We start from the raw sequence: 20444 nt of genomic DNA, 5'->3' as shown, positions 1-20444 counted from the left end.
AATTGATTAAATTGTTTTTTCCCCCTCAATCTTCACACAATACCCCATAATGACAAAGCAGAAACAGGTTATATTTTTTTGCTCATTTATAAAAAATAAAAAAACTGAAATATTACATTTACATAAGTATTCAGACCATTTACTCAGTACTTTGCTGAAGCAACTTTGTCAGCGATTACTGCCTTGAGTCTTCTTGTATGACGCTACAAGCTTGGCAAACCTGTATTTGGGGAGTTTCTACACTTCTTCTCTACAGATCCTCTCAAGCTCTGTCAGGTTGGATGAGGAGCGACGCTGCACAGCTATTTTCAGGTCTCTCCAGAGATGTTTGATCGGGCTCTGGCTGGGCCACTCAAGGACATTCAGAGATTTGTCCCGAAGCCACTCCTGCCATGTCTTGGCTGTGTGCTTAGGGTCGTTGTTCTTTTGGAAGGTTGAACCTTCGCCCCAGTCGGAGGTCCTGAGTGCTCTGGAGTAGGTTTTCATCAAGGATCTCTCTGCACTTTGCTCCATTCATCTTTGCCTCGATCCTGACTAGTCTCCCAGTCCCTGACGCTGAAAAACATCCCAGCAGCATGATGCTGCCAACACCATTCTTCACCGTAGGGATGGTGCCTGGTTTCCTCCAGACGTGACACTTGGCATTCAGGCCAAAGAGTTCAATGTTGATTTCATCAGACCAAAGAATCTTGTTGTTCATGGTTAGAGTCCTTTAGGTGACTTTTGGCAATCTACAAGCGGGCTGTCATGTGCCTTTTACTGAGGAGTGGCTACCATATGGCCACTCTACCATAAAGGCATGATTGGTGGAGTGCTGTAGAGATGGTTGTCCTTCTGGAAGGTTCTCCCATGTCCACAGTGGAACTCTAGAGCTGTTTCAGAGTGACCATCGGGTTCTTGGTCACCTCCCTGATTGCTTCGTTTGGCCGGGCGGCCAGCTCTAGGAAGAGTCTTGGTGGTTCCGAACTGTTCCATTTAAGAATGATGGAGGCCGCTGTGTTCTTGGGGACCTTAAATCCTGCAGAATTTTTTGGTACTCTTTCCCAGATCTGTGCCTCGACACAATCCTGTCTCTGAGCTCTACGGAAAATTCCTTCGACCTCATGGCTTGGTTTTTGCTCTGATATATACTGTCAACCGTGGGACCTTGATATAGACAGGTGTGTGTCTTTCCAAATCATGTCCAATCAATTGAATTTACCACAGGTGGACTCCAATCAAGTTGTAGAAACATCTCGAGGATGATCAATGGAAACAGGATGCACCTGAGTTCAATTTTGAGTCTCATGGCAAAGGGTCCAAATACTTATGTAAATAAGGTATTTCTGTTTTAGTTTCTTATATACATTTGCAAAAAATCAGGGTTATTGTGTGTAGATTGCTGAGTTTTTATTTTATTTAATTTAAGCAACTTTAAAATAAGTCTAACGTAACAAAATGTGAAAAAGTCAAGGGGACTGAATACTTTCCAAAGGCACTGTAGTATCAGTTCTGTATGTTTGACAAGTAGTATGGCGCTGTGGCTCGGAGTATTGTTTCTTCATCCTGTTTAATGTAGGGTTGTCATGAGTATCGCGACACTCTGAAGTACCATGGCTAGGAAGCCGATTTGAATTTCTTGAGGAAAACAGTCCTTATGTTCTAAACAAAAAGCATTATGTTTTCACCTAGAGTCATAATTGTTTATTTTGCAAGCTGTAGCACCCACAATTTTGCATAAAGTTTTGTGGTGCTGTTTCTTTTTTTGAAAATCTGGTATTGTGGTATGGCGACACTAATGTGGAAAAAGTCAAGGGTTGTAAATACTTTCTGAAGGCACTGTATATCAAGAACCCATTATTTAAATAAATAGGCGGTGGGTATAAACAGTGTACCTAAAATACAATGTACAGTGGTAGAAATTATAGAATGAGCGATGTCGGGAATACGGTATTTAAATGCACAGTGTGAAACGGGAGGTGTCCAGTGGTTCAATGTCTCTATAATGTGTGTGTGTATGTGTGTGTTTGTGATTATAAGGATGAGTGTGTATTGTGTGAATAAGTGTGCATCAAATCAAAAGTGTGCATCAAATCAAACAAATGTAGACCCTACTGTGAAATACTTACTTACAAGCCCTTAACCAACAGTGCAGTTCAAGAAAGAGTTAAGAAAATACGGTGAGATGCCGATCAGTTTCCATACCAGGCGGTGATGCAACCTGTCAGGATGCTCTCGATGGTGCAGCTGTAGAACTTTCTGAAGGTCTGGGGACCCATGCCAAATCTTTTCAGTCTCCTGAGGGGGAAAAGGTGTTGTCGTGCCCTCTTAATGACGGTCTTCACCTGCAAATTAAAGCATGGATTGCTGTCATGATTCTTCAAAAACAATCACCTAATAGCAAGAACAGCACCATATAGTGTTCAGAACCTGGTAATACCAGGATGTAGGATGGACATAAACCCAACAACTTCAATGATACATTTCTCTTTACAGGGTAAGGACGAGGATGTATTACCACCCACACCCTATGTCCTGTCTTACTCATTGTTAGAAAAAAGTGTTTTGTCCAAATCGGATGTTAGGTACTATCATTAAAGAATATTATATGAATCCAATAAATTAAATGGCCAATTTGGATGCAATCAATTAGCTGAAATTATCAGAGATCAAATTATATTTTCACAAAATAATGTTTCTGGAATGCTTACCTTATCTGTTTTTAACTTTCAGAACAATCTGAGATGACGGATTTCATGGCTTGCTGAAATGACATGGAATGACCCCCAGATTCACTTTCCCACCTCTCCACTCTATCACCTAGGCTCTCTCTCTCTCTATTACACATAGACTCACTCTCTCACCTATTCTTTCTCTAGTAAGCTATGGTATTCGTCTCTAGTAGGTTATATTGTCTTTGATTTGTGTTTCTCACACTCTGTGGTAGGCTATCCAGCCAGGCTGCATGCCTGCTTTACATTCCCTTCCCCAAGATGTCAGTAAACTCTCCAGAGATGAGGCCAGAGGTCATATTCATTGTCCAATGAGAAATGCTCATTTTTGTCTTCGCTACAAAAGGTTTTGCTACGTTGTGCCCTCATGAATACGCCCCAGCAGACCAGGTGGACAGGAACATTTCTGGGAACAGGCTCTAGACAAGAGGAGGAAGTTAGAGTTGTTGTTGGATCCAGACAACAGGATCCTCAGATTCCTTCCCCGAACTTAACTGAACTTAACCTTAGCTGAGACGTGTTTGCAAGTTGGCAGGGTTACAGAGTGCGTATATTACTCACAGTAATACAATGAAGAGGTGTGAACACAGGAAATCCCCCGTCAGTGGCATAGATCTCCATTCTGTAAGAAATATCGGTCATACATGCATCTGAGGAGTCATTTTCATTCAGAGATGGGTACATTAGATTTGTAGCTTCCCCCATAGAATGGATTTTTCACTTCTTCAAAAAACAGACACAGACACAGTTTGGTGTTAAATAACGGTGCATTGCATTTGATTATCAGGAGAAAAAACAGTCCCAGCCACAATTTTTTGCATTAACAAAGGCTATGATGAAAATCTATGCAATGAATTCAATTGAATCACTCTGCCAAGTTGAGCTGGTGTACCATTAGTAGGTAGCTTGGTTAAGCCAGACCGAACGCTTCACTCACCATTGTTTCTGTTCAAGTGGAACAGCATGAAGCATAGCAAAATCAGTGGATGCCAGGCTCATAAGTAGATGCAGTAATGTGAGCTTGTTTATGTTTTTCTTACCACTGAAACGTCTTGACAAGGCCCTCACACTGGTATGTTGGATCAGGACTGGTCACTGGTCAGAGTTATTCAGTTGCTCTGCTAAACTGTTGTGGTTTTCATGCAGAAAGGCAACTGCTGATCCAGTGCTTTTGCAAAAACCTGTTTGGTTGTGAGTGCAGCAGAGAGAGAGAGTGTGTGTTCTGCGTTGCGTTCATGTGAATTCTTGACAGAGTGTATGCTTTGGAGTTGGGTGTAGGAGTGCTGCTGCCATTGTTTCTCCAAACATATTGGGCTGTGTATTTAAACATAGTTACTGTGGGTGAGACTCCTCTTTCTGCGCCAATTCTCAAAGGTAGTGTTACACACCCTGTTGCATGATAAGTATTTACTTCAATAATCACAGCCTATAAACAGTCACAGTCACTTGTGCTCCTTTGGGTTGTAATCTTAAAGTTAGCCAATTCACAGTTTAATCTTTCCAATGTTCACTGGGTCTATTTTGGTCGCCCGATAACACCTAGAAATTCTGAGACTGCGGGTTATTCTATATAAGGGCAATTCTACAGTAACGGAATTGCGCTGAGACAAAAACCATTGATATTAAAGTTTAACAAATCATCCAACTATGTACAAGGCCTACTTTTAACAATTTAACATTTTTACCAAAACACTTTTATTGGAAGAACTGTGCAGATGCTATGTTCAGTAACAGAATTTTGTTAAAATCTCCTTTGTTTTTTTGTGTTGTTTTGAGGGTGCTCAACTCTAGTGGGCTTTACTGTGTACTGAACTCTATTGCACTGTACTTAACTATACTCTACTTTTCTTTACTGAACTGAAACAAACTAGTTGATAGGCCTACCTTTTACTTGTTACTTCCGTGAACTTTCATTATCCTCTCTCATGAGGCTGAGTGATTAGAAAATATCAAAACAATATGCAGGTTTTTGTGAATGGAATTTCAAGGCAATGTTTCTTAAACTTACAGAAGGCAGAACAATTTCACCAGAACTAAATATAAGGGCTGATGTTAGTTGGCAGGGGTCTTCAACATTATTCTGTTTTCATGTAGACTGAGTATTCCAAGCATTAGGAACACCTTCCTAATATTGAGTTGCCACACTGCCTTTTGCCCTCAGAACAGCCTCAATTCGTCTTAGAATGGACTCGAAAGTGTTCCACAGGGATGCTGGCCCATGTTGACTCCAATGCTTCCCAAAGTTGTGTCAAGTTGGCTGGATGTCCTTTGGGTGGTGGACCATTCTTGATACACATGGGAAATTGTTGAGCTTGAAAAACCCAGCAGCGTTGCAGTTCTTGACACAAACCGGTGCGCCTGGCACCTACTACCATACCCTGTTCAAATCTTTTGTCTCGCCCATTCACCCTCTGAATGGTACTCATACACAATCCCATTTCAATTGTCTCAAGGCTTAAAAATCCTTTAACCTGTCTCCTCCCCTACACTGATTGAAGTGGATTTAACAAGTGACATCCGTAAAGGATCATAGCTTTCACCTGCAGTCACCTGGTCAGTCTGTCATGGAAAGAGCAGATGTCCTTAATGTTTTGTATAGTCAGTGTATTTCTAATTCCTTTTAAGACTTTCTGGTAGATGTTTTCTAAGACCCATTTCCATCTGTTTGACCAGAAATATATTAATGTGGGATCCAGACACTGTGGGTAGATCCCCTTACCTGTACCCTTCTGCCATCTGACTCTCAGCCACCTGTTATTAAATGGCATGTTTATAGACCTGGGCATGGGTGGGCATGTGATTGGCACAGAGCTGAGCTGGGGGGTTCTTCTGCTGGCAGCTTTGCCCATCACGGACCCCCCTCACCCTGGAAGGTACTTCTGCTGGTGTCAGATATACTATACGACATACTGTATTTTTCAATGGTCAGATACCCAGATGAAGGCTGTACTGCTGATCAGTGTGTTGGTTAATATACAGTGCCTTGCAAAAGTATTCATCCTCCTTGGCGTTTTTCCTATTTTGTTGCATTACAACCTGTAATTTAAATCATTTTTTATTCAGATTTCATGTAATGGACATATACAAAATAGTCCAAATTGGTGAAGTGAGATGAAAAAAAATACTTGTTTAAAATGTTTAAAAAAAATACAATAAAAATAAAAACACTGAAAAGTGGTGCATGCATATGTAGTCACCCCCTTTGCTATGAATCCCCTAAATAATATCTGGTGCAATCAATCATCATGTTGTGGGGGTGCTTTGCTGCAGGAGGGACTGGTGCACTTCACACAGTCGATGTGATGAAAATGATGTGGATATATTGAAGCAGCATCTCAAGACATCAGTCAGGAAGTTAAAGCTTGGTCGCAAATGGGTCTTCCAAATGGACAATGACCCCAAGCACACTTCCAAAGTTGTGGCAAAATGGCTTAAGGACAACAAAGTCAAGTTATTGGAATGGCCATCGCAAAGCCCTGACCTCAATCCCATAGAACAATTGTGGGCAGAACTGAAAAAGCGTGTGCGAGCAAGGAGGCCTACAAACCTGACTCAGTTACACCAGCTCTGTCAGGAGGATTGGACCGAAATTCACCCAACTTATTGTGGGAAGCTTGTGGAAGGCTACCCGAAACGTTTGACCCAAGTTAAACAATTTAAAGGCAATGCTACCAAATACTAATTGAGTGTATGTTAACTTCTGACCCACTGGGAATGTGATGAAAGAAATAATAGCTGAAATAAATAATTCTCTCAACTATTATTCTGACATTTCACATTCTTAAAATAAAGTGGTGATCCTAACTGATCTAAGACAGGGAATTCAGGGAAAACTGAGTTTAAATGTATTTTAAACTATTTTAAAGGTGTATGTAAACTTCCGTCTTCAACTATAGATATTCCATTAAAAATCAGACTTTTCCAGCTACAATAGTCATTTCCAACATTAACAATGTCTACACTGAATTTATGATCAATTTGATATTTTAATGGACAAAAATTGTTTCTATCAAAAACAAGGACATTTCTAAGTGACCCCAAACTTTTGAACGGTGGTGTATATATTCTTAATCCATTCCTTACTTAGATTTATGTGTATTTTGGGTATATGTTGTGAAACTGTTAGATATTACTTGTTAGATATTACTGCACTGTCGGAGCTAGAAGCACAGGCATTTCGCTACACCCGCAATAACATCCGATAAACACGTGTATGTGACCAATACATTTGATTTGATTTACAGTCAGTGCATTCATCTTAAGATAGCTAGGTGGGACAACCACACATCAGTTATAGTAAGTACATGTTTTCTCAAAGGAGCTATCAGCAAAGTCATTGCTAGTAAGGGGGAATATGTTTAGACTCCAACACATCCAGTTTATCCCTCAATTCATGCATCTTGTTTGGACTGTGAGATAGTGTAGTTAGGTAACTCCACTGGCCAGAAACTAGAGGCTTGTGGGACAGATGTGGCCTACTATTTGAGTATCATTGGCTTACTTTACCCTTTGGCCTTTGCAGGTGTTGCTGGTGAGCAGCAGTCGGCACCCAGACCAGTGGATTGTCCCAGGAGGAGGGATGGAGCCTGAGGAGGAGCCGTGTGGAGCAGCAGTCAGAGAGGTGTATGAAGAGGTGAGCCCACCCATAGATGATTAGGATAATAACATTTCTATCTGTAATGCACCAAGTTAGAGGAACAGGTTCCTAGATAAATGAATAGCCCTTGTAGGGGAGACCTTGGTTCTAAACGTTCTAGATTGAGCATGTTATACACTGCACAGACAGCCAGTTGAGCTAATGGTTTAGTGGTTAAGTGAAAAGAATGACAGGACTTGTTCACGGAGTCCATGTGTGTTCTGCCATGCTCTGCCCCAGGGTGTCGTGTTGACAGCTGTGAGGAATGGAGCGGTGACATTTAGAGACAGTGTCCAGTTACCCACGTCCTTCTCGTCCTGAGAGAGACATGACCCTGAATAGAGTTAAATGAGTTGCACACCAACACAGGCTGTTGGGAGCTAATAACTCAAATTGCCCATCCACTCTTCTGTCAAGTTCAACACATCCACTCCAAAGAAAGACATAATGGGAGTTTAATGGAGGTTTAATTTGCGCTTGAGTGTCAGATTTTTTTTTAAATCTTATGATTATTGCAACATAATTCAGTTTTATCATGTGTTCCCTCTTGGTGGCTAAACACCTCAAGGCACTACAGAGGGTAGTGCGTACGGCCCAGTACATCACTGGGGCCAAGCTTCCTGCCATCCAGGACCTCTATACCAGGCGGTGTCAGAGGAAGGCCCTAAACATTTTCAAAGACTCCAGCCACCCTAGTTATAGACTGTTCTCTCTGCTACCGCACGGCAAGCTGTACCGGAGCGCCAAGTCTAGGTCCAAAAGGCTTCTTAACATCTTCTACCCCCAAGCCATAAGACTCCCGAACAGCTAATCAAATGGCTACCCAGACTATTTGCATTGTCCACCCTTCCTATTTTACGCTGCTGCTACTCTCTGGTTATTATCTGTGCATAGTCACTTTAACTCAACCTACATGTACATATAACCTCAATTACCTCGACTAACCTGTGCCCCCGCACATTGACTCTATACCGGTACCCCCTGTATATAGCCTCGCTACTGTTATACTGCTCTTTTAATTATTTGTTATTTGTATTTTCTTACTTAACACTTATTTTTCTTAACTGCATTGTTTTCTTGTAAGTAAGCATTTCACTGTAAGGTCTACTACACCTGTTGTATTCGGCGCTTGTGACAAATACATTTTGATTTCATTTTGATTTGAACCCTGTTGAGCCCATGTTTGTCAAAAATGTGGATTTGTTTTTTACCCTCAAGTATTATCTTTGTATTTCAACCATGGGCAGTTTACTTAATTTTATTACATTACAAAATATTTGACAATTCCCCCAAAACATATTGGAATTATCCCATCATAGAGCTGAAGTGTGCTGGTAGAGGCCTGTGTCATATGAGCCGGTGGTCCTGGTAACCTAGCCCCAGCCAGTGGGACCCAGGAGGGGTACAGGAACCTAAACCTGAATTATGGCTCTTCTGCAGGATCATGTGACCAGAGCCATGGGCTCCAGTCCTGGAATGCTGCCAGTTGTTGTCAGGCTCCCAAAACAGTCAGAGGCCAGGTCACAAGAATCTTTTAATATTTTTTCTCATGCATACATCACAATCCGTTATATCTTAGTTGACCGTAGGATATTCTCATGAACGGTATGATGAGTTTTGAACTTGCTCCACGGCTAAATGTCACCCACCTCCATAATGTTTCTTATTCGCCATTTAATTTAATCTGCTTTCTTTCACAAACATTCTGTTTGACCTTAGCCTATATATTAACCTGGTCACCAATCTGTTTGTGTTGTCTTGCCAACTCCATCCCTAATGTGTCATTGTTTGGCATCAGTGATCTAGTGTTTTTAAAGTGGGTAAAAGCTGATCGCCGTTTGCGATGAGTAAAGTAAAGCGCTCTATACTTTCAATGAATCTTTCCGCAAAAGGTGGGTAAATGCTTGTGCAAAATAAAACAATTGTGTAAATGTTGTTTACGTGCGTCTACCCTCTCCACTACATCTCTGTTTGGCGTGATGAATGACAATGACAGCAATTGAGTTGGCAAGATAGCACAAACAGATCTGGATCCAGGGTAACATTATAGCTATGATCATTAGCCTGTGTTCTTGGACGTGTTTTTATTTTCCGGACCAAACTGCTGTGCGCTTCAGTCCTGGGGATCCTCTCTTGAGACGGGCCAAACCACGAACAGAGAGTTAACATGCAATCCTCTTCATGGACAATGCTGAGACTGAGTTCTATGGGAGCAGAGACACGCTGTTCCCTTTGGCTAGTCACGTTGATCTGCTGGAATTCCGTCTCGGCATGAAAATATCCCACAGTCTGTCGATGTTCCCCATCCGGCTTTTGCAGGGGGTGAGGGTAGAGTATTGTCAAACCTGTCGTCATTGGTTGGGAAAAATATCAAATCAAATTGCATTGGTCAAATACACATGGTTAGCAGATGTTTTTGCGAGTGTGGCAAAATGCTTGTGCTTCTAGTTCCGACAGTGCAGTAATATCTAACAAGTAATCGAACAATTCCACAACAACTACCTAATACACACAAATGCAAGTAAAGGGATGGGATAAGAATATATACATATAAATATATTGATGAACAATGACCGAGCGGCATAGGCAAGATGCAAAAGATGGTGTAGAATACAGTATAGACATATGATGAGTAATGCAAGATATGTAAACATTATTAAAGTGACATTATTAAAGTGACTAGTGATCTATTTATTAAAGTGGCCAATGATTTCAAGTCTGAACAGGCAGTGACTCGGGTGGTTGTTGTCCTTTGATCTTTTTGGCCTTCCTGTGACATCGGGTGCTGTAGGTGTCCTGGAGGGCAGGTAGTTTGCCCCAGTGATGCGTTGTGCTCTCCACCCTCTGAAGAGCCTTGCGGTTGTGGCCGGTGCAGTTGCCGTGCCAGGTGGTGATACGGCCCGACAGGATGCTCTAAATTGTAAAAATCTGTATAAGATTGTGAGGGTTTTAGGTGACAAGCCAAATTTCTTAATCTTCCTGAGGTTGAAGAGGCCTTCTTCATCACACTGTCTGTGTGGGTGGACCATTTCAGTTTGTCTATGATGTGTATGCCGAGGAACTTAACTTTCCACCTTCTCCACTACTGTCCTGTCGACGTAGATAGGGGGGTGTTCCCTCTGCTGTTTCCTGAAGTCCACGATCATCTCCTTTTGTTTTGTTGACGTTGAGTGAGAGGTTGTTTTCCTGACACCACAATCCGAGTGCCCTCACCTCCTCCCTGTAGGCTGTCTTGTTGTTGTTGGTAATCAGGCCCACTACTGTTGTGTCATCTACAAACTTCATGATTGAGTTGGAGGTGTGCATGGCCACGCAGTCATGGGTGCACAGGGAGTACAGGAGGGGTCTGAGCACGCACCCTTGTGGGGCCCCAGTGTTGAGAGTCAGCGAAGTGGAGATGTTGTTTCCTACCTTCACTACCTGGGGGCGGCCCGTCAGCAACTCCAGGATCCAATCGCACAGGGCGGGGTTGAGACCCAGGGTCTCAAGCTTAATTATGAGCTTGGAGGGGACTATTGTGTTGAATGCTGAGCTGTAGGCAATGAACAGCATTCTTACATGGGTATTCCTCTTGTCCAGATGGGATATGTGCTTTACCAAAACGAGCACATTTCTTGCTAGTGAATATCATGATATATGGATAATTTTTTAGTTGTTTTAATTTGTGATAAATGACTATCATAAAGAAATGTATTTGTTTTTGCTTAGTGAGTACCACTTTCCCCTGATTCAGCTCTTACCAAGGCTTGAACCCAGGATATCTGCCCGCAAACACATCCTCCTGAAGCGTCTTACCCAGTCGCGCACAGAAAAGCTAGCTATGCTGCAGCGCAAGTGGGGACACTTCAGGCTGTGGAGTGAGTTTCACAGACACCCCCCCGCTACATTCACCCCCGAAACTCACTCCTCAGTTGAGCTGAGCGCAACTGAAAATATGGGTCACGGCACCATTTTAAAGGACGTTACACTGCTTGCTTAGTGAATACCACTTCCCCCCTATTCAGCTCATACCGAGCCTTGACCTCAGTACCTCAGCCTCGTAAGCACATGTGACCATCTCCTAAAAGGTCTTACCCAGTCGTTCCACCGAAAAACTAGCTATTCGGCAGCATAAGTGGGGACACTTCAGGCTGAGGAAGGAATTTCACACATCCCCATATGCTACACTTACATTTAGGAGAATTTGATTCGGTTTTCTGAGATGAATTGTCTTGCTGGAGGTAATTTAACAGTATAGTACAGCTTTCTGTCCACTACATGCTAGTCCTGTAATGTAACTTTTAAAAGTGTTTCTGTCTTGTGGATAATGTAGGATGTGGAAATGTATTGGTATTGGTGTTTATATACTAGCTGACTGTCCTTTGTTGTTATCTGTATGTCTGTGTCACTCTAGGCTGGTGTAAAAGGAAAGCTTGGCAGGCTACTGGGGGTTTTCGAAGTAAGCCTCACAAATCATCATGTCATAGCACTGTACATCATGATGCATGTATCACATATCAAAACATTGCTCTCATTACAACATTATTATTAAATCCAATTCCTTAAACCTTACATAAGTGGTTTTCAAAGTTTTTTTCAAAGAGGAAACTGTAGTGGGGACGCCACATAATAAAAGACAAAAAGAGTACAGAAGTACAGATTATTGAGTAAATGTATTTTCGTTATTTTTGATAAGAGAGAGAGAAATAAATGAATCAGGTTATTTGTTGGTGTAAAAAGTGATTTTAAGGTTGTGTCATTAGATTTGGGCTGGGGTGGGGTTGCCAGAAATTCTGGCAAAACAATGGGTTTCCCGGTGAAAAAGTTTGAACACAACACTTAAAAGCCCTGCATGTTATACAGAAACACTTCCAAGACTGAAAGGGTATTATTATGATTTGAAGCAGTCTGTCTGTTTGTCTGTCTTTTAGCACAACCAGGACAGGAAACACAGGACGTACGTCTATGTCCTGACTGTGACAGAGACCTTGGAGGACTGGGAGGATTCTGTCAACATCGGTAGGCTTCTACTGTATGATGACATCTGGTTAGGGAGCACTATTTTCCCACATTTCTTTACACCTTCATGCATGTCTTTCGTCTAAGCATTTCCTCTCTGACACAATTGGTGGGAAACTGGGAACTTTTCTTGAGAAATTTAGACAAACAATCTTTTCTTCCTACAACACTACGTCTTTCTTTCTCCCCCCCCCCCCCCCCCGTTTCTCTCACTCCCTGGACCCTGGTCTTTCTCTCTCCCAGTCTGTGATGTTGACATCAAAACATTGCAACACACAAACACACTTGTGCATCACGAAACAAAAGGGTTTTGATCTCCTTTTTTTTGAGGACTTTTAGTTTACATCCAGGGTACTTAATGAAAATCATCATCATATAATAGTTTAATAGAGAGTGTATTAAAGTCAATTCCAGTACGTTATTTATATCATGAAAAGACAAACACACGAATACTGCATGGAGTGTGTAAATTGGAGTTGCATACAGTAGTGCTCATGTTGTATCAAAAAACAGATTCTTTAGATTGGTAAAATAGGTTAGAGAAATTGAACACTTTCATGTTAGGGCTTCATATAGAGACTGAACTCAGTTCAGTTAGTAGGAGACCTCTAGTAAACCCTGAGAGGGGAATTAAGACCGACAGACTGACAGGGTCTCTGTTGTCACTTAAGATACTGGCCCAGAGGGACATGTCCATGTCTGTACATGTCTACAGTAATAGTTGTCAAACACCTGTTGAACTTCACTAATGTCAGCGTCTAGCTGGATTTCAAAATAACATTTGAAGAATGGTTTGACAATACAGTCAAGGCCCAAAAAAATCTGAGAATGACACAAATATTAATTAACACAAAGTTTGCTGCTTCAGTGTCTTTAGATATTTTTGTCAGATGTTACTATGGAATACTAAAGTATAATTACAAGCATTTCATAAGTGTCAAAGGCTTTTATTGACAATTACATGAAGTTGATGCAAAGAGTTTGCAGTGTTGACCCTTCTTTTTCAAGACATCTGAAATCTGCCCTGGCATGCCGTCAATTAACTTCTGGGCCACATCCTGACTGATGGCAGCCCATTCTTGCATGATCAATGCTTGGAGTTTGTCAGAATTTCTGGGTTTTTGTTTGTCCACCCACCTCTTGAGGATTGACCACAAATTCTCAATGGGATTAAGGTCTGGGGAGTTTCCTGGCCATGGACCCAAAATATCAATGTTTTGTTCCCCGAGCCACTTAGTTATCACTTTTGCCTTATGGCAAGGTGCTCCATCATGCTGGAAAAGGCCTTGTTCATCACCAAACTGTTCCTGGATGGTTGGGAGAAGTTGCTCTCGGAGGATGTGTCGGTGCCATTCTTCATTCAGGCAAAATTGTGAGTGAGCCCACTCCCTTGGCGTAGAAGCAACCCCACACATGAATGGTCTCAGGATGCTTTACTGTTGGCATGACACAGGACTGATGGTAGCGCTCACCTTGTCTTCTCCGGACAAGCTTTTTTCCGGATGCCCCATACAATCGGAAAGGGGATTCATCAGAGAAAATGACTTTACCCCTTTACCTTTTGCAGAATATCAATCTGTCCCTGATGTTTTTCCTGGAGAGAAGTGGCTTCTTTGCTGCCCTTGACACCAGGCCATCCTCCAAAAGTCTTCGCATCACTGTGCATGCAGATGCACTCACACCTGCCTGCTGCCATTCCTGAGCAAGCTCTGTACTTGTGGTGCCCCGATCCCGCTACTGAATCAACTTTAGGAGACAGTCCTGGCGCTTGCTGAACTTTCTTAGGCGCCCTGAAGCCAACAATTGAACCGCTCTCCTTGAGGTTCTTGATGATCCGATATATGGTTGATTTAGGTGCAATCTTACTGGCATCAATATCCTTGCCTGTGAAGCCCTTTTTGTGCAAAGCATTGATGACGACACGTGTTTGTTTCCTTGCAGGTAACCATGATTGACAGAGGAAGAACAATGATTCCAAGCACCACCCTCCTTTTGAAGCTTCCAGTCTGTTACTCGAACTCAATCAGCATGATAGAGTGATCTCCAGCCTTGTCCTCGTCAACACTCACACCTGTGTTAACGAGAGAATCACTGACATGATGTCAGCTGGTCCTTTTGTGGCAGGGCTGAAATGCAGTGGAAATGTTTTTGGGGGATTCAGTTCATTTGCATTGGAAAATAGGGACTTTGCAATTAATTTCAATTCATCTGATCACTCTTCATAACATTCTGGAGTATATGCAAATTGCCATTATACAAACTGAGGCAGCAGACTTTGTGAAAATGTATATTTGTGTCATTCAAAACTTTTGGCGACGACTGTACAGTATTTAATGTTCACTTATGTTTTGAAACTTAGTTTGTATATCTATATAAGGTAAATCAAATTGTATCAAATTATAATGAGATGAAACTGGCCAAATTGGGTTTTTAAAAAGTTGCTTGTATATTATTTCCATGAAGACAATTTCCATGTTCAGTAACTATGTGGTATCTGTGCAAATGACTGTCAAGTAAATATTGTACAGGAGAAAACACCACACTAACTAGACACATTCTACACAGCACAGTAATTGAAAAATGATCACCATAATTTGTTTAGGAGGCTGTAGCCAGTGGGGCAATTCCACACCAACGGGAGCAGGAAATATTTTTGGTATGTCAGATTGTTCTGCCAATTCTCACATATAAACTTAACTGAGAGGAGTTACATTTGACATGCTTTTTACATTTGTATCACAAACATTTTAGAGAAAATCGTGATGAAAGTGGCAAGTTTGTAAGATCTTATGACCCATATGCTCGAACATATGCACATTTTCCAATTAATTAATTTAACATATTAATATTCGTTATGATAAATAAAAGAATGTGAAAAGTTGTATTTCAGAATATAGACATACTCCATATGTTAGAGCACACTATAAGGAGTGTAATGATACCAAGATGTTCTGTGTCATGTATGGTGCATGGATCATAAGATCTTACAGGAGGCATGTATACAGTAGGTCTATAAAGGGCCTAAAATTGCCACTTTCAGCCTATTTGATGTGCACAGTTGTTTTCAAGTCACTGCGCTGTGGCCCCTCCCTCTGTCCTCTCTTGCCCTATACAAGGCCTGTGACTGTGCCCGATCAGGCTCTACATTTGTGGGCTTGTCTTACAAGTTACACTCACCTGCTCCTCCAGGGCTAGCGCTAGCGCTACCTCAGGGGTCAGTGTATCCCCCCCCCCCACACACACACACACTACTCCCCCTCAGTATCCCATTTTAATGTCAGAGGGCACTTTGGAGGGCCTTTTGCGAAATACTTGAATGATAATATATGTGTAGCAATTGGACGGCAGGAGAACGTGGTTTTTAAGAGATGTATAAATAACGTAAACTGATAGTTAACCGGACAGATGGTTTTTATGGGAACGCATTATACAGAGGCTTTGGTTGGAAGCCGAGGTGATGGCTTCATAAACACCACAGGAGGAATGACAGAAATGTCCAATCCTACTAAAGTTCACAACATTCAGCAGCATTAATTTTTTTCAGAGCTGATTGGTGTTTAGGGGTGGGGATAATGTGTAAAGGACTACAGAGGTTTAGTCACTGTTTTCAAATACATTTTCGTATGGGGAAGTCCAACAAGAAGCACATAGTGCTTTCGTAAATTTTTCAGACCCCTTACCTTTTCCCACATTTTGTTATGTTACAGCCTTACTCTAAAATTGATTAAATTGTTTTTATCCCCCTCATTAATCTACAAACACCCCATAATGAAAAAGCAAAAACAGGTTTTTAGAAATGTTTATATATGTACAGTACCAGTCAAAAGTTTGGGAACACTTACTCATTCAAGGCTTGTTCTTTATTTAAAAAATGTTCTACATTGTAGAATAATCTTGAAGACATCAAAACTATGAAATAACACATATGGAATCATGTAGTTACCAAAAAAAGTGTTAAACAAATCAAAATATATTTGAGATTCTTCAAAGTAGCCACCCTTTGCCTTGCTCAAAATGACAACCAACTATTTGCGGCATTAGCGCAAAAATGGAAGAGGCAAATGGAAGGGGGAGAAAGTGAGGAAAATTCTGATTCATTCAAAAAAGTATACCAGTTCCATTTAAGGACCAAAAAATTGTGCCATATAGATTGCAAAATAGTTGGGAAAAGATTTTCAATGTACCGATTCCATGACATATGGTTCATGAACTGATACACAAAACAATGCTGGATACAAAACTTAGTTCTTCAATTTAAGTTATTATACAGAATTCTTGCAACAAATAAAAGGTTATATACAGTGCATTCATAAAATACTCAAACCCCTTGACCTTTTCCACATTTTGTTACATTACAGCCTTATTCTAAAATTAATTAAATCGTTTTTTTCACCCTCATCAATCTACACACAGTACCCCATAATGTAAAAAAAGGGGGTTTTAGACATTTTTGCAAATGTATATTTTATGACATTTACATAATGATTCATACCCTTTACTCAGTATTTTGTTGAAGCACCTTTTGGCAGTGACTACTGCCTCGAGTCTTCTTGGGTATGACGCTACATGCTTTGGCACACCTGTATTTGGGGAGTTTCTCCACTTCTCTGCAGATCCTCTCAAGTTCTGTCAGGATGGATGGGGAGCGTCGCTGCACAGCTATTTTCAGGCCTCTCCAGAGATGTTCGATGCGGTTCAAGTCCGGGCTTTGGCTGGGCCCCTCAAGGATATTCAGAGCCACTCCAGCGTTGTCTTGGCTGTGTGCTTAGGGTCATTGTACTGTTGGAAGGTGAACCTTCACCCCAGTCTGAGGTCCTGAGCGTTCTGGAGCTGAACAAGCATTCCCACAGCTGAAAAACATCTCCACAGCATGATGCTGCCGCCACCATGCTTCACCGTAGGGGTGGTGCCAGGTTTCTTCCAGATGTGGCTCTTGGCATTCAGGCCAAAGAGTTTAATCTTGGTTTCATCAGACCAGAGAATCTTATTTCTCATGGTCTGAGAGTCCTTTAGGTGCTTTTTGGCAAACTCCAAGCGGGCTGTCATGTGCCTTTTACTGAAGTGTGGCTTCCATCTGGCCACTCCAACATAAAGGCCTGATTGGTGGAGATTTTCGATGTACCGATTCCATGACATATGGTTCATGAACTGATACACAAAACAACACTGGATTCAAAACCAAGTTTTTCAATTTACGTTATTATACACATTTCTTGCAACCAATAGAATGTTATATACAGTGCATTCGGAAAGTATTCAAACCCCTTGAATTTTTGTCTTGTGCCTTTTACTGGGGAGTGGCATCCATCTGGCCACTCTACCAGAAAGGCATGATTGGTGGAGTGGTGCAGGGATCGTTGTACTTCTGGAAGGTTCTCCCATCTCCACAGAGGAACTTTGGAGCTATGACAGAGTGACCATCAGGTTCTTGTTCACCTCTCTGACCAAGGCCCTTCTCCCCCAATTGCTCAGTTTGGCTGGGTGGCCAGCTCTAGGAAGAGTCTTGGTGATTCCAAACTTCTTCCATTTAAGAATGTGTTCTTGGGGACCTTCAATGCTGCAAAACAATGTTGGTACCCTTCCCCAGATCTGTGCCCCGACACAATCCTGTCTCTGAGCTCTACGGACAATTCCTTCGACCTCATGGCTTGGTTTTTCGCTCTGACAACTGTGGGACCTTACATAGACAGGTGTGTGCCTTTCCAAATCATGTCCTATGATTGAATTTACCACAGGTGGACTTCAATCAAGTTGTAGAAATGTCTCAAGGATGATCAATGGAAACAGGATGCACCTGAGTTCAATTTTGAGTTCCAAGGTTCCAAACTTTTGTGAAACATCACAGCACATTTTAAAAATATATGGCAAATAGAAATCAAAACTGTATGGTCTTCAGAGATAGATGGGATGGGTTGAGGTTAGCTGAAGGATGGGACTAAAAACAAGGAAAATGTAACCATTGTAAAATATACTGTGTCTGTAAAATGTGTATAGTATGTATAAGCTGGAAGTAGAAGCCTAAGTGTTGTTGTCTATTAGTTTACTCCATATAGGGGAGGGATGGTAGTGTTATATATCTGCAATATTAAAGCTGATCTACCCCCAAATGAAAAATAAAGCTGTTCGGTTTGTTTTCAATCACAGTAAGGGGCTTGATCATTAACCAGAAATGTTTTGAAATCATGATAAAAAATGGCTGCATTGGGTCTTTAATACAGCCCTCATCTGAGCTCTCTATCTCTCTGCGCTACCTATTTCAGGTAGGAAACGGAAGTGGTTCAAGATCGACGAGGCTATCCAGGTGTTGCAGTGCCACAAGCCTGTCCATGCGGAGTACCTGCGCCGACTCACAGTCACCTGTAACCCCACCTGCAGCTCTACCTGTTGTGACCCCACCAATGGCAACACCTGGGTCTCCCCCCTGACGGACGACAAAGCCCCTCACTACGTCACCTCCACACAGGGGACAGATAGAGGACCACCCTTGGTCAACAGATAGGAAAGACATCGCAATCAAAGGAACCAGCATCATAAGAGGACCTAGCCTAGGTGCCAGTCTGTTTCTGCCATCTTGCCAACTCCTTGTGGTCATGTTTGGCTTTCTATCATCAGAATGACATCAACCTCCGAGTCAGAGGTCTTTTGTTTCAAGTTATTCTTATTCTACATTTTGATTCCATAAAGTCAGTCTACTATGTTCTTTGGTCAATGCAGCCCTTTGGTGAACTGCTTTCTACGGGAAGTAGCTCTGGTAGGCCAATAGAAGGTAGTGTTCGCTCTAGAAAGGCTCATGTCCTTTATGTCAAAACCCCAATTGCTGCTTAGTGAGTCTCATAACTTTAAGTCTTCACTGCCAAAGTACATTTCATAGAGATCTCCGGTTGAACAAGTAAATAACTTATTTGGTAAAGTGATATCTAATTTTTAGTTACCCATTTCCTACTGCTTATAGTTGTATAGTAATAAGTAGCACCATTTCCATGTCCTTACGAGCTGTTTTCTAGTTTACATAGTGAGTTTGAAAGAGCAGCTTTGGCCTAGAAACTGGATCATTTAAAAGACTGTTTGCTTATCTACAACCACACAGTATTGCGCAAGAACAAAAGATTTGTACATATTTATTTTTAGAATATATGGAATACAGCCCAATAATTGTTTTAACAAATATTTTTTGAGTGGGAAAATGTTTTAAGTGGGAACATATTCCAAGTTACATCGATATTTTTCTGTGAGGGCTATAATATAACTTACAGGGATATTTTTCTGTGTCGGCCTGCATGATTGACTAGTGAAAGCATAAAGGCCTGTGACTGACATGTCTTTCAAACGGAACACAGAACAGAGTCCTATCAAGTGTCTTAACAGCCATAGTAACCTGTGTAATGTGTGTCAAATTCATAAGATGTGAATGTGGGCACTGGAAGGGAAAACAGATCATTTTAGCACAGATACTTTTACTAGCCTGGTGAAACCTGCCTGATTGTGTGATAGCTCACATTTTGTTTCACTTGACAATTGAAAAAAAAAACTAAATGTGAGTACATCGGTCAGTCTGCTTGACCAGGCTATTTTTTTGCTGGAGGAGAAATAGATTGTCATAGAACGGTTTGAGAGGGCTTGTGCCCTGAGCTGATTGTCAAGGAGACTATGATGCTTTTGCATTGTATTTAGAATGTATGTGAGGATTTAGCAAGTGTTGCCAAAATGACTCCATTTTGTTAATGGTACATGTTTTGATATGTACATTATTATTGAGAAATATGATTTGTTTTTCAAGGGGACTCCCCCCCCCCCCCCCCCCCCCCCCCCCCCCCCCCTATAATCATTAGAATTTGGAGGAATTAAACAGGACAGAGCATACACAAGAACATCTGCTCTGGCAGCTCTGGCTTTGACATGTAACTGAAAGGATCAAAAACGGATGCTATTATATAAAGTCTAGTAAAGACATTAAAATAGCATGTGTTAGTTATTTTATCTTTCCAATCAAAGTGATTGAGGGTTACGCAACTGCATGTGTACACAAATGTGTACCCATAATGTGTTCTCTGCTCTTCACTCTCGTTCTTAAATAAAGATACTGTGTTTAAATATCTAAA

The 20444-nt window shown here is 41.5% G+C and overlaps 1 protein-coding gene across 1 annotated transcript in view; it reads left to right on the top strand.

Moving 5' to 3' along the window:
* nudt4a (nudix (nucleoside diphosphate linked moiety X)-type motif 4a) overlaps positions 1–20444 on the top strand; it is a 29846-nt gene extending 9402 nt beyond the window's left edge. The window contains exons 2-5 of the mRNA XM_021601223.3: positions 7234–7344; positions 11741–11785; positions 12258–12345; positions 18606–20444. Of these exons, the coding sequence (XP_021456898.2) occupies positions 7234–7344; positions 11741–11785; positions 12258–12345; positions 18606–18844 (483 nt within the window). The 3' untranslated portion in view covers positions 18845–20444. The remainder of the gene's footprint in view (positions 1–7233; positions 7345–11740; positions 11786–12257; positions 12346–18605) is intronic.

This window comes from Oncorhynchus mykiss, chromosome 1, assembly GCF_057628025.1.
Source record: "Oncorhynchus mykiss isolate SJ-2025 chromosome 1, ASM5762802v1, whole genome shotgun sequence".
Taxonomy (NCBI): domain Eukaryota; kingdom Metazoa; phylum Chordata; class Actinopteri; order Salmoniformes; family Salmonidae; genus Oncorhynchus; species Oncorhynchus mykiss.
Note: the sequence above shows the minus strand (reverse complement) of the source record. Positions and strands in the feature narration are given on the sequence as shown.